Source organism: Micromesistius poutassou (assembly GCF_964030765.1).
Source record: "Micromesistius poutassou genome assembly, chromosome: 17".
Classification (NCBI taxonomy): domain Eukaryota; kingdom Metazoa; phylum Chordata; class Actinopteri; order Gadiformes; family Gadidae; genus Micromesistius; species Micromesistius poutassou.
This window is the reverse complement of record NC_140287.1, coordinates 4,161,608-4,173,412: the sequence shown is the minus strand read 5'-3', so window position 1 is coordinate 4,173,412 and position 11,805 is coordinate 4,161,608. Positions and strand designations below refer to the sequence as shown.

The window sequence follows — 11,805 nt, the reverse complement described above, 5'->3', positions numbered from 1 at the left end:
CTTGTTATATATGTTTTATCTGTATGCGTGTTGCACCCAAAGAGCACCTATATACTGTAGGTGATACGCCCATGCCCTCTCCATGGTTCTGAAACACTGCGCCGTAAATAAATACCTTGGCTGCAATTAGGCCTCATCAAAACACCGGTTGGAATCAGCATATTATCCAACCATTCATTACGTTAGATTTTTTAAATAATATTAAACTTTAATTCAACAATGAATAATTTACGACAATTTCAAGATCGTGACATTTACCGTAGACGGGGGTCCCCGAGAGCGACATGTGGGTGAACCGTGTTCTACTGAAGTCGTCCCGCGCGAGAAGGACTGCCTCCCTCGCGGGGGCGGCAGAGCAGAAAGGTCAAAGGTCGCGACGAGTCATGGCTCGCGCGTATCAGATGGCAATGTTGGAAAGTTGGCCAGGCGGCGCGTGCCACTTCCAAAACATTTGCCATGACAAGCGAAGGAGTTGCGAACTGTTGTGGGGAAGCGGGGGAGAAGGACAACAACGAGGACATGGCCATGGGATACTACGACGATGACGACGACGACGACTTCAGCGCGTTGACGGAGGGGAACCCCGAGTGGGGCTCGGAGGACGGAGGTGGGTGGACGGTCTGCACGACAAGAACAGGAGCCCGTTGTTTGGCGATGACAGGTCACAGTATCGGCTACGTAGTCTCTCTGTTGACAACAGGGCACACTGTCGGCTACATAGTCTCTCTGTCGACAAGAGGGCATACTATCGGCTACATAGTCTCTGTAGACAACAGGGCACAGTATCGGCTACATAGTCTCTCTGTCGACAAGAGGGCACACTATCGGCTACATAGTGTTTAAGCGATCACAGCACGGCTGTAGTGAAGGAATGGCATGACAGGAAAACATAGGAATGACAATTCCTGTGTTTTTTTATTAGTTAAATACATTGTTATTAATCTATCCATGCCTGCCTTCGTGTCTTACATGTACGTGTAGTACGGTGACGTAGGACGACTGGACGTCTGAATGTAACCTTATGGGAGTCCCGGAGTGCGTTGTTGCGTCCTAGTCTGCATTGGGAGAATATTGTGCCGCGAAGTTAGATGTTGGCTCACGATATAGGCCTACGAAAATGTGCCTGTGTCTGTGTCTGTCTGCTTGTCTGTCTGCTCCGTCTGCTTGTCTGTCTGCTCCCTCCACACGAAGTGAAACCCAGGGGATACATAGGCCCGAATGATGTCGACAGATTCTTTCATATCTCTATAACTACATAATTACATTCCTAAACAATTGTTTATATATATAAATAATATATTTATACCTACCGGTACTGTAACCTTTCGTATGGATCTCTCCCTCTCTGTCCCTCTGTCTCTCTCTAAAATGTTTACTTAGGATCTGTCCTGATCATGCAGCCATAATGACAACATTGGAGTTTGTTTTGATTTACAAACAACCACTACAACAAAATAAAGCTTTGTTGTGTGACATTATCTACGGTGTGTGCACAAGAGTTCTGTTATTAATTATATACTATGATTTATGGGTCATCAATTTATAACTGTCATGTTTAAACAACAACTTAAATATTTTAATTCAAAGGACATCTCTCATATTAATGGGCTGGTAATCTTGAATCCAGTAGTCCATCCATGTAATAGAATAACTTCTGAGGGGAGACAGCAGAGTCTGGGCTGGAAACCAAAAGGGGTGAAGCCAGGGGTGAAGTTAGGCCTTGTTCCCAGTTTAGTTTCTACCAAAGAAAACTCATTGGCGCAGGTGGATGAAGCTTTCTGAAGGGGATTTTAATACAATTCTACAGTGTTCTCCAGAATTCTCCAGAAACATGATTGGTCTAAACATATTTGAAACAAACCATAGAACTATACATATACATAGACTAGGCTTATACTAGGCTTATACAACAATCAAACAATTCGGGCAAAATTCAGATCTATATATAGCAGGATAGGGATATGGATCACACAGCCGTAACCGGCACACTAAGATCACCTAGACACAGAATTCAGAGCTCTTTAGAATAACGGCAGAAACAAACGCTGACACTGTGGATGTGTTTGTTGAGGGGAACTCTTTCTTCGGGGCCATTATAGCACCGAAAGCTGTGTGTTAAATGTGCTCTTCAGACGCCAAATGGTTGGCTTTTAACACAAACGACTGGGTTGAACTGAGTGGCATGGAGTCTAAAATGTACTTTCAAGTTCAAGTTCAAGTGAAAGTGTTTATTTTGCCATTTGTCCAAGTACAGGTGCACAGGGGCATTGGAATTCTTGGACGGTTCACTCAGTCAATGATAAAAAAAAAAAAATATATATATATATATATATATATATATATATATATATATATATATATATATATATATATATATATTATTAAACATAGTAAAACAGTCTACAGAGTAAAAAGGTCCACATTCTAATAAATATACTAAAAAATATGTTAAATATATATAATAAAACATACAATAAAAGACAATGTGTGAGAAGAGGAGGTAGGTGTGTGTGTGTGTGTGTGTGTGTGTGTGTGTGTGTGTGTGTGCGTGTGTGCGTATACATGTGTGCGTCTCATGTGGGTGATCTCTCTCTCTCTCTCTCTCTCTCTCTCTCTCTCTCTCTCTCTCTCTCTCTCTCTCTCTCTCTCTCTCTCTCTCTCTCTCTCTCTCTCTCTCTCTCTCTCTCTCTCTCTCTCTCTCTCTCTCTCTCTCTAGTGCTGGGCTTCAACGAGGGGCTGAGCGGGGAGGTGAAGCCCCGTGTTCTGCTGATGGGCCTGCGGCGAAGCGGCAAGTCGTCCATCCAGAAGGTGGTGTTCCACAAGATGTCCCCCAACGAGACACTATTCTTGGAGAGCACCAACAAGATCTGCCGCGAGGACGTCTCCAGTAGCTCCTTCGTCAGCTTCCAGATCTGGGACTTCCCCGGGCAGATTGACTTCTTCGACCCCACCTTTGACTACGAGATGATCTTCAGGGGCACCGGTGCGCTAATCTTTGTCATCGACTCGCAGGTGACGAAGGAGCGGAAAGCATGAAATAGGCTGTTTACAAGAGATGCATGTTTCTATTTTGCAAATTTTTTTTTTCACAATTTCTGAATTCCGAGTGCGTCTACATTATAAAACTCATTTGTTTACAGGGAAGGCACAACACTCTCACAGCCGTCTCAGCCTGATGACACTTGGTGGTCGGTTTTACGAGAGATCCCCGGTCGATATGCGCGCCCATACGTACATTAATTTCAGATTTGTACCACATCCATTATTTCAAAATCTCCAAGAATCAGAGGAGACGTAGCATCCGCACGGCACCTGTTTGTATCGCTTTTGGATGTATTATATGGCCACGAATCATATTAATAAAAGAAATGCATGGTATAGGACTCGTAGAATCAGAAGAAAGGCAGGCACAGCATGGGGATGTTTCAGATGCATTTGTACATGACGGCCTGGACAACAAACTATCACTCGTGGTGTGCTATCATCTCTTTGGTAACTGTTCCCGCTTATTATTATAATATTATTATTTCCTCATTAAGCACAGTTTTTCCTGCTTACCAACTGCTTAGCAAGGCTTAATGTACATAAACAAGCTAGAGCCCACCCATTTCGCACGGATGAAGACTACCATGAGTACTTCCAATGTGCAAATGCACAACACAATTACTTAAAGAGAAATGGAGCTGAGATCGAGCATTCACAGCATGTAAATAGATTCATGCATACTCTGATCAAATAACTGGGTGAAAGTTAGTTAACAATATAATATGTATTCCCACAAACGTATGATAATTAGGCTTGGCTAGGGTGAGATTAATAACAACTTTATTAAACATTACATTTACATTTAGGGAATCTTGCTTTTATCCAAAGTGCCTTACAACGGTTCATACACACATTCACACACCGACGGCGGAGTCAACCATGCAAGGCAACAGCCAGCTTGTCAGGACACCTCGACACAGGACCTGGGGATCAAACTAGCAACTTCCTGTTACAAGGCAAGCCGCTCCTGAGCCAATCTGACCCCACATATATTACAATTATTATTTTATCATCTTATATTAAAGTGGTAATCTCTGAGATTTTCCTGTAAATATGTCTTAAGTAACTATCTATCGCTGATAGAGCAGTGGTGATGGGCCTGTGGCCCACTGAAGAAAGCCCTTGTATTTGCAGTGTAATGTATGTTACAAACGGGTCGGTGTGCTCTTTGGCAACGATTACCACTTATTGACCATAGGTGGCACCAAAGTGAGATTGAGAGGTCCACTTTAATATTAATAATATTTAATATTTAAAATAATACAATTATTTTAGTCAATCGTTTTCATTTTCCCAAATGTATATTTTAATCACTGTAACTGAATTCATAATTTATCACACAGAAAATGTCGTCTTTTTATTTTATAGCTCGAAAGCTATAAAAAACAACAACAACATCAGAACTGTTTGAGAAGTGTGTTTGAATCTGTGTGTGTGTGTGTGTGTGTGTGTGTGTGTGTGTGATTGAGAGTGACTGTACGTGTCTGTATGTGCTAATATGTGTGTGTGTTTGTGTGTGTTTCTTTTTATTTGCTGTCTGCACTCTCCCATGAAATGGGTTTGAAATGTTAGACACTGCAGCTCCCTTCAGAGTTGCATTGAAGCCCCGAGGCTGCTCTGTACCCCCCCCCCCCCCCCACACACACACACATACTGCACAAACACACAGTTCTTTTGATAATAAATATTGCTGTGAAGTCACTCAGAAATTCCCTCAGTTCGCTGCAGGGGGCCCAACAGGGCCATAAGTCAAGGGCCAGTAGAAGAGTGTGTCAAGTTGTTGAGCTCAGATAATGAGTGAGTGTGTGTGTTGGGTTGGGTTGTGCTGTGTATGTCTATGTGTGCTGGGGAATTAGTTGTAGTAGTAGATCGCCTCCAAATATTCACATTAACACTAAATTAATGGCGGACATGGCTTGGGGTGGAATCGTTTGTGTGTGTCTCTCGCACTCTTTCTCTCCTGGATTTCATTTTAAGGGTTTAATTTGCATGAAAAATACATCACTTATATTTTCAAAGCAAACATTCTCTGTTACCATTAACAAGTGTACATTTTGTTGCAAATGTACGGGTACCACAACACATAGAAAACAATAATAGAATAGGATTCAAAAACATTAATGATAATAATTATGCTCCTACCAGTGGCGGCTGCTCATCTTTCAAAGAGGGGAAGCTCATTTTTGGCCTACATCTTATAAATTGTCAATTTATGTATATGTAAATTATCCTCTCTGTTCCTTTTCAAGGAAATGCTATGTCATACCAACTAGCTGTCTTTTCCAGTGACTTGACCAGTGTCCTCTCAATGGCCAGCAGAGCTAGGCTGCTTCAACGGCCTTGGCCCATTGTGTTATGGGTGTAGGACTTGAGCCGCTTTAAACAGGAAAAGCTCCTTTCTACACCTGCAGTCTGCAGATGTAGCCCCAATTGTTGCCACTAATGAGAACAGTTTGTAAAGCTGAGGCATTGCACTGTCCAACTCCATGTCTTTAAGGAACACCAAGAAATCACACAGCTTTCCCCTGTCACCCTGCAAGTCCTGATCTGAATACAGGACTTGAAGTTCAGACCTAAAGCTCCCTGAATCAAAGTGATGGCCAACTACCAAAACAATATTAAACTTGAACAAGGAAATGTGGGGATTATGTTAAACTGAAGCAAGGAATTGTGTGTATAATTGTATGAAATGTACAATGAAAATGTCTAGCAATTTCGCCAAGCACAACGGAGTCTAGAACGTCCGCACTGGCGGCTGTAATATTCAGATCACGCCAGTAGTCTGAATCAATGTTAATGTTTACCATAAGCTTGCACGTACTGCTTACATCATTACGGTAGTATAAGCGCCAACCGGTGTGATGCCCTGGGCGCGAGTTCTGTTTAGTTCTCCAGCAATAAAGCGAAGCTCCGTTTCATCATTTATAGTAAGTTAAGTAAACGCTACTCATAAATACCACAGCGGCCATCTTGCCACAGTTAGCTCGCTCACCCATAACATTGTGTTGGTACATGTACTTTTTAAATAACCATAACTTGCTAAATTTTCAACCGATTTTCAAACGGTTTGGTTTCTTGCAAACTACTACTATTACTACTACTAAAGGGAAATCTTGTACCTATTTTAGATTATTCTATTTTTTTAGAACATAACATAATTATTCATAAGTATGACGTTTATACCAAACCAAACCGTTTGAAAATCGGTTGAAAATTGAGCAAGTTATAGTTATTTAAAAAGTACATGTACCACTACCAACACAATGTTATGGGTGAGCGAGCTAACTGTGGCAAGATGGCTGCCAGTGCGGACATTCGACTCCATTGGCCAGCACCGCGGACGAGACATCTAGTGTTATATATATGTATCTATGGCTAGAAATGGCGTTAGGTGTAAAACGAGCACTAGGTATCCTGCTCTGCCTTTGAAAAAACAAAGCTCAGACAGACTGATTTGGAATTTTCCCCGTATGCCGTATGTCGACATACAGGGACATGTTACCTACCCTTTCTCTGCTTTGCCCGCCCAGAGAATTTGGCCCATCAATGAGACAATGAGCTACGACCGTGCAAGCGCCACGTGTGTGTGTGTGTGTGTGTGTGTGTGTGTGTGTGTGTGTGAATACACACACTGTAAGTGTAAGTGTTGTACACTTCTTTGTTATTTAGATAACCATTCTATGTTGGTGTTATGGCGCCATGTCATAATGACATCATAACACGCATCACACACACCATGTCATCATAACACGCAACACAATAAGGCAAGCTTGCATTTGGTGAAAAGACTAGACTGCGTCGGGTTCTCTGACGTCTCTGGTATTTCCACAACGAGACTCGTACTGGGGGTTATCTCGGCCATGGTTGAGAAGGAATTGGGGGAAAGGCGGGAGACAATCGCGGGCAACAATCCCTTTCTCCTCCATGTCGCAGTTCAGTCTACTTCAGATTGATGTGGAAGTGGAAGTACCAGAGACGTCGGAGAACCCGACGCAGTCGTTTGAGATTCATAATATTGTCTGGAGGCGCACACAGATTTTGGCTGTGATAATATATATTATAGGATATAGATATCTATGTATAATATGATATTATTTAGCTATAGAGCTACTACGAGCTATACTGCTCGTAGTGGCTGTAATTCTGCACCAGGGCTGAATTTCTTGAAAGTCCTCAAGTACTGTATTAGGGGCCCACTAACAACTATATAAATATCATTCATAAAGTAGCATGCCATGGGATCTTTAATAATTTATTGTTTGCCTATGTTGCCATTAATCTGGCATCAACCAGTGGCGGACTCAAAAATATAAAAAGGGCACATTCTGCACAACATGGGGCCCCACCAGCGCACAAAAAGCAATGATGCATCATGTATGATGAAATAGTCCTCATCTGATTAAGATTATACGGAAGAGGATTAGGGCCACACATAAGAAAAAAAAAGAGTTCTGACCTTATTCTCAGAATTCTGAGAAAAAAAATCAAAATTCTGAGATTAACGTCATAATTCTGAGAATAAAGTCTAAATTCTGACTTTAATCTCAGAATTTTGACTTTTCTCAGAATTCTGAGATTAAAGTCAGAATTCTGACTTTAAACTCTGGCTCTAGAGGGCACATCATCATAATTGATTGTATGGAGGGGCACCCTAAGGGGTACTCGATTTTTTGCACGTGTAAAGGACAGCCAATAAGGCACTTCCTCTCGTTTTCACCACTCTAGAGGGCACTTAAGCACCACTTTTTCAACCATGGCACCAGACGGGCAGAAGGGCACTAGAAGGGCACTCATTAAGGCACATTATCTAATTTTCTTGCTCTAGAGGGCACATAATCATAATTTGCTGTGCAAAGGGGCAACCTAGAGGGCACCCATCATTTTTTGCATGTGTAAAGGGCAGCCAATAAGGCACTTCCTCTCGTTTTCGCCACCCTTGAGGGCACTTAAGCGTGGAGGCACAAGTGGGGGCACTTGCCTCCCCCCCCCCCCCCCCCGAGTCCGCCACTGGCATCAACAGCATACTAACTATTGAAATTTTTATTCGTAACATAATAACAATGATCATTATGACTATGACTACTGCTACCAATTAGTAGTAGGGTTAATCATTGCAAGTAATGCCAATGCATTTACATTTACATTTAGGGGATATTTCTGACGCTTTTATCCAAAGCGTCTTACAACCATTCATTCACACACTGACGGCAGAATCAACCACGCAGGGCGATAGCCAGTTCGTCAGGAACAGTCCGGGTGAGGCGTCTTGCTCAGGGACACCTCGACCCTCAGCTAGTTGGAGCCGGGGATCGAACTAGCAACCTTCTGTTTTTTTTGATAAGCAATGAACGCCCCCCCCCCCCCCTCGATGTTGTCTGTAGGACGACTACGTGGAGGCGCTGAGCAGACTGCACCTGACTGTGACCCGGGCCTACAAGGTCAACCCGGACATCCACTTCGAGGTGTTCATACACAAGGTGGACGGCCTGTCAGACGACCACAAGATCGAGAAGCAGGGGGACATCCGCAAGCGGGCCAATGACGACCTGGCCGACGCGCGGCTGGAGAGGATTCATCTCAGGTGAGCGGCCCACGCGCCCGCCACTCCGCTTCTGGTTTAACGGAACAGCAGCGTTTCTGTTGAACTGGGGCATTCCGGAAAAAAATCTGAAAAACTGCTCAATGAGGAAAAACCCAACTTCCGGAAAACCTGTGCTTAATGAGGAAAAAATGTATTTTTCTTTGAAATTGCTAGGACACATGGTAATCTTCATCTGTGCAACATGTAGGGGTACTACCTGTTTCTTTATGTACAGTACATTACCTTTTTTTATTAGGCGTTTAGAGCCTGCGTTCCAACACCCGTACTACCATACTATCTAAAATGATTTAGTATGGCCTAATACAGTGATTCCCAACCGGGGGTACGCGGACCCCTAGGGGTACGCGAGGGTATTGCAGGGGGTACACAGAAAGATTATAAATTAGCCTACAGTATCCACAAAAAAATAAATATATAAAATAAATAATAAAAAATGAATAAAATTATATTATGAATTTTATTAAGCCTATAAGTCTATTTTCGCATCCACGAGTAACAGTTCATCCACAGTGATTGTAACACTACAATGCACATCATATGAAAAGACTGAAAAGTGGCGAGGTCAGACCAATGCTTCAGACGTCTGTAGTTCACGTTTGCGCTTTAAAAAAAAGGTTCACGTTCTTGCTGCGGTCGCGCGCAATTCGCAAACTTTAGCTGCATAACGACTGTAAACATGGATGCATGGCTAGGCAGGAGTAAACGTCCAGCTACCGCTACTTCAACCGTCGCCCCGGACACGGGCACAGGGGAGCCCAGTGAAAAAAGGAGACCACTGCCAAACACCGGCAGTACAACGATAAATACATTTTGTATGGATTTACTACTACGTCTGATCCACCGCAGCCTCAGTGCTTTTTTTGCGGTGACGTCCTGTCAAATAATTCAATGAAACCAGCCCATCTGCAGCGGCACCAGAGCACTAAACACAAGGGAAATGTAGATAAGACCGAGGACTTTTTGAAACGAAAACTGTCTGATTTCAAATCAAGTCAGACTACACTAAAGAAAGCAGCAAGTGTGTCAAGCAAAGCATTGGAGGCATCCTATGCTGTGTCTTTACTTGTGGCTAAGTCAAAAAAACCACATTCAATTGCCGAAGATCTGATTCTCCCTGCCGCTATACTTTTGGTTGAAACTATGCTGGACAAGAAAGCAGCAGATGCTCTGAAAACAGTTCCATTATCAAACAACACAGTCTGCCGTCGGATCGATGATATGGCCACTAATATTGTTGAGCAGGTGGTCAATAAAATGAACAGAGCAGGTCAGTTCGCTTTGTAGTTAGATGAAATGACGGATGTGAGTGGGGAAGCTCAGCTCTTGGCCTTTGTGCGCTATAAAGAAGAGTCGGACATACATGAACATATTTTGTTTTGCAAGAAGCTAACGGGACAGACAACCGGCGAAGAAATATTTCAGTTGATTGACAGCTTTTTTAAAGATAACGATCTGGAATGGAAGTCATACAGTCACATCTGTACTGATGGCGTGGCTGCAAACTCAAGACTGCCGTTATCAAGCCTCTCCTGAAGAAACCCAACCTCGACCCAGAATGTTTCTCAAACTACCGGCCCATTTCCCATCTTTCATTCCTGTCTAAAGTGCTTGAAAAAGCTGTTGCCGCACAGCTACAGGAACATCTACAACTTCACTCACTGTTTGAAATATTCCAATCTGGTTTCCGCACTGCCCATAGTACAGAGACAGCATTGTTGAGAGTCACCAATGACCTTCTCATCTCTGCCGATTCTGGATCCCCCTCCCTGCTCATCCTTCTCGACCTTTCAGCGGCTTTTGACACTGTCGACCACCATATCCTCCTAAGCCGCCTCCACACCGACATTGGTCTCCATCATTCCACACTGGACTGGTTCACCTCATACCTCGCCGACAGGACAGAGTACATCAGCCTGGGCTCTGCCAGGTCCCAAACAGCCCCTGTTACATGCGGTGTCCCCCAAGGATCTGTCCTAGGACCCCTCCTCTTTATCCTGTACATGCTGCCACTGGGTCGTGTCATCAGCCGGCACGGCATCTCTTTTCACTGCTACGCCGATGACACTCAGTTGTACCTCCGAACTGACCCCAACCTACGTTCAACCCCGGTCCACTCATCATCACCTACTCTAGCCCTCTCCAACTGCCTGGAGGAGATCAGGGCGTGGATGAGTCACAACTTCCTCCAGCTGAACAGTTCCAAAACCGAAGCCATACAAATTGGTACCCCTCATCAGGTCCAGTCATCACCCATAACCACCATCTCCTTCTCTGGTCAAGACATCCCCCTCTCTACCTCAGTTACCAACCTCGGTGTGAAGCTGGACCCACAACTTACCTTTGTAAAACACATCAAACATCTGTACAAAACCTGCTTTTTCCATATCAAGAACATTTCTAAACTCCGCCCATTCCTCACCTTCTCTGATGCTGAAAAACTCGTCCACGCCCTGATCTCCTCCAGGCTTGATTACTGTAACAGCCTGCTCATCGGTATACCCAACAAACACCTTCAGAAACTTCAATTCATTCAGAACTGTGCTGCCCGAACTCTGATGAAAACCCGCAAATACGACCACATCACCCCCATTCTTCAGAACCTACACTGGCTTCCCATAACCTCAAGAATCCAATACAAAATCGCCCTCATCAGCCACCTTTGCATCTACAGCAACGCCCCACAATACCTCAAAGACCTCCTTACCCCTCACTCATCCACCCGTAACCTCCGGTCCCAAAGTACCAACCTCCTCCATCAGCCCCGCACACGACTCCGCACCATGGGAGACCGAGCCTTCTGCTCCACTGCCCCCCACATCTGGAACTCCCTCCCTGAACACCTACGACAACCCCAGTCTGTCGATGCCTTTAAAAAAGGGCTTAAAACGTTTCTATTCAAACAGGCTTTCCTAGGTCGTTCCTAGATGTTTTTATTCTCTTTCTGCACTTTCTTCTCCTCCTTTAGCTATTCTTTCTTCTGCTGATTTTAATCGTGTCTGATTTTAATCGTGTCTGATTTTTCTCTTAGTCTTTTGTTTATTTTGTTTTTTTGGTTTCTGTAGCACTTTGAGATAACTTTATGAAAAGTGCTTTACAAATAAAATTTATTATTATTATTATTATTAATGACCACGCCATCTGAATGAACCCCGAAATCA

At 43.6% G+C, this 11,805-nt stretch overlaps 1 protein-coding gene across 4 annotated transcripts in view; it reads left to right on the top strand.

The window, feature by feature from the left end:
* Window positions 1-389: 389 nt before the first annotated feature.
* rragd (ras-related GTP binding D) overlaps window positions 390-11,805 on the top strand; it is a 55,629-nt gene continuing 44,213 nt past the window's right edge. For all 4 annotated transcript variants that reach the window (XM_084482263.1, XM_084482262.1, XM_084482261.1 and 1 more), the window contains exons 1-3: window positions 390-607; window positions 2,717-3,012; window positions 8,427-8,626. In XM_084482263.1, the coding sequence (XP_084338389.1) occupies window positions 457-607; window positions 2,717-3,012; window positions 8,427-8,626 (647 nt within the window). In that variant the 5' untranslated portion in view covers window positions 390-456. The remainder of the gene's footprint in view (window positions 608-2,716; window positions 3,013-8,426; window positions 8,627-11,805) is intronic.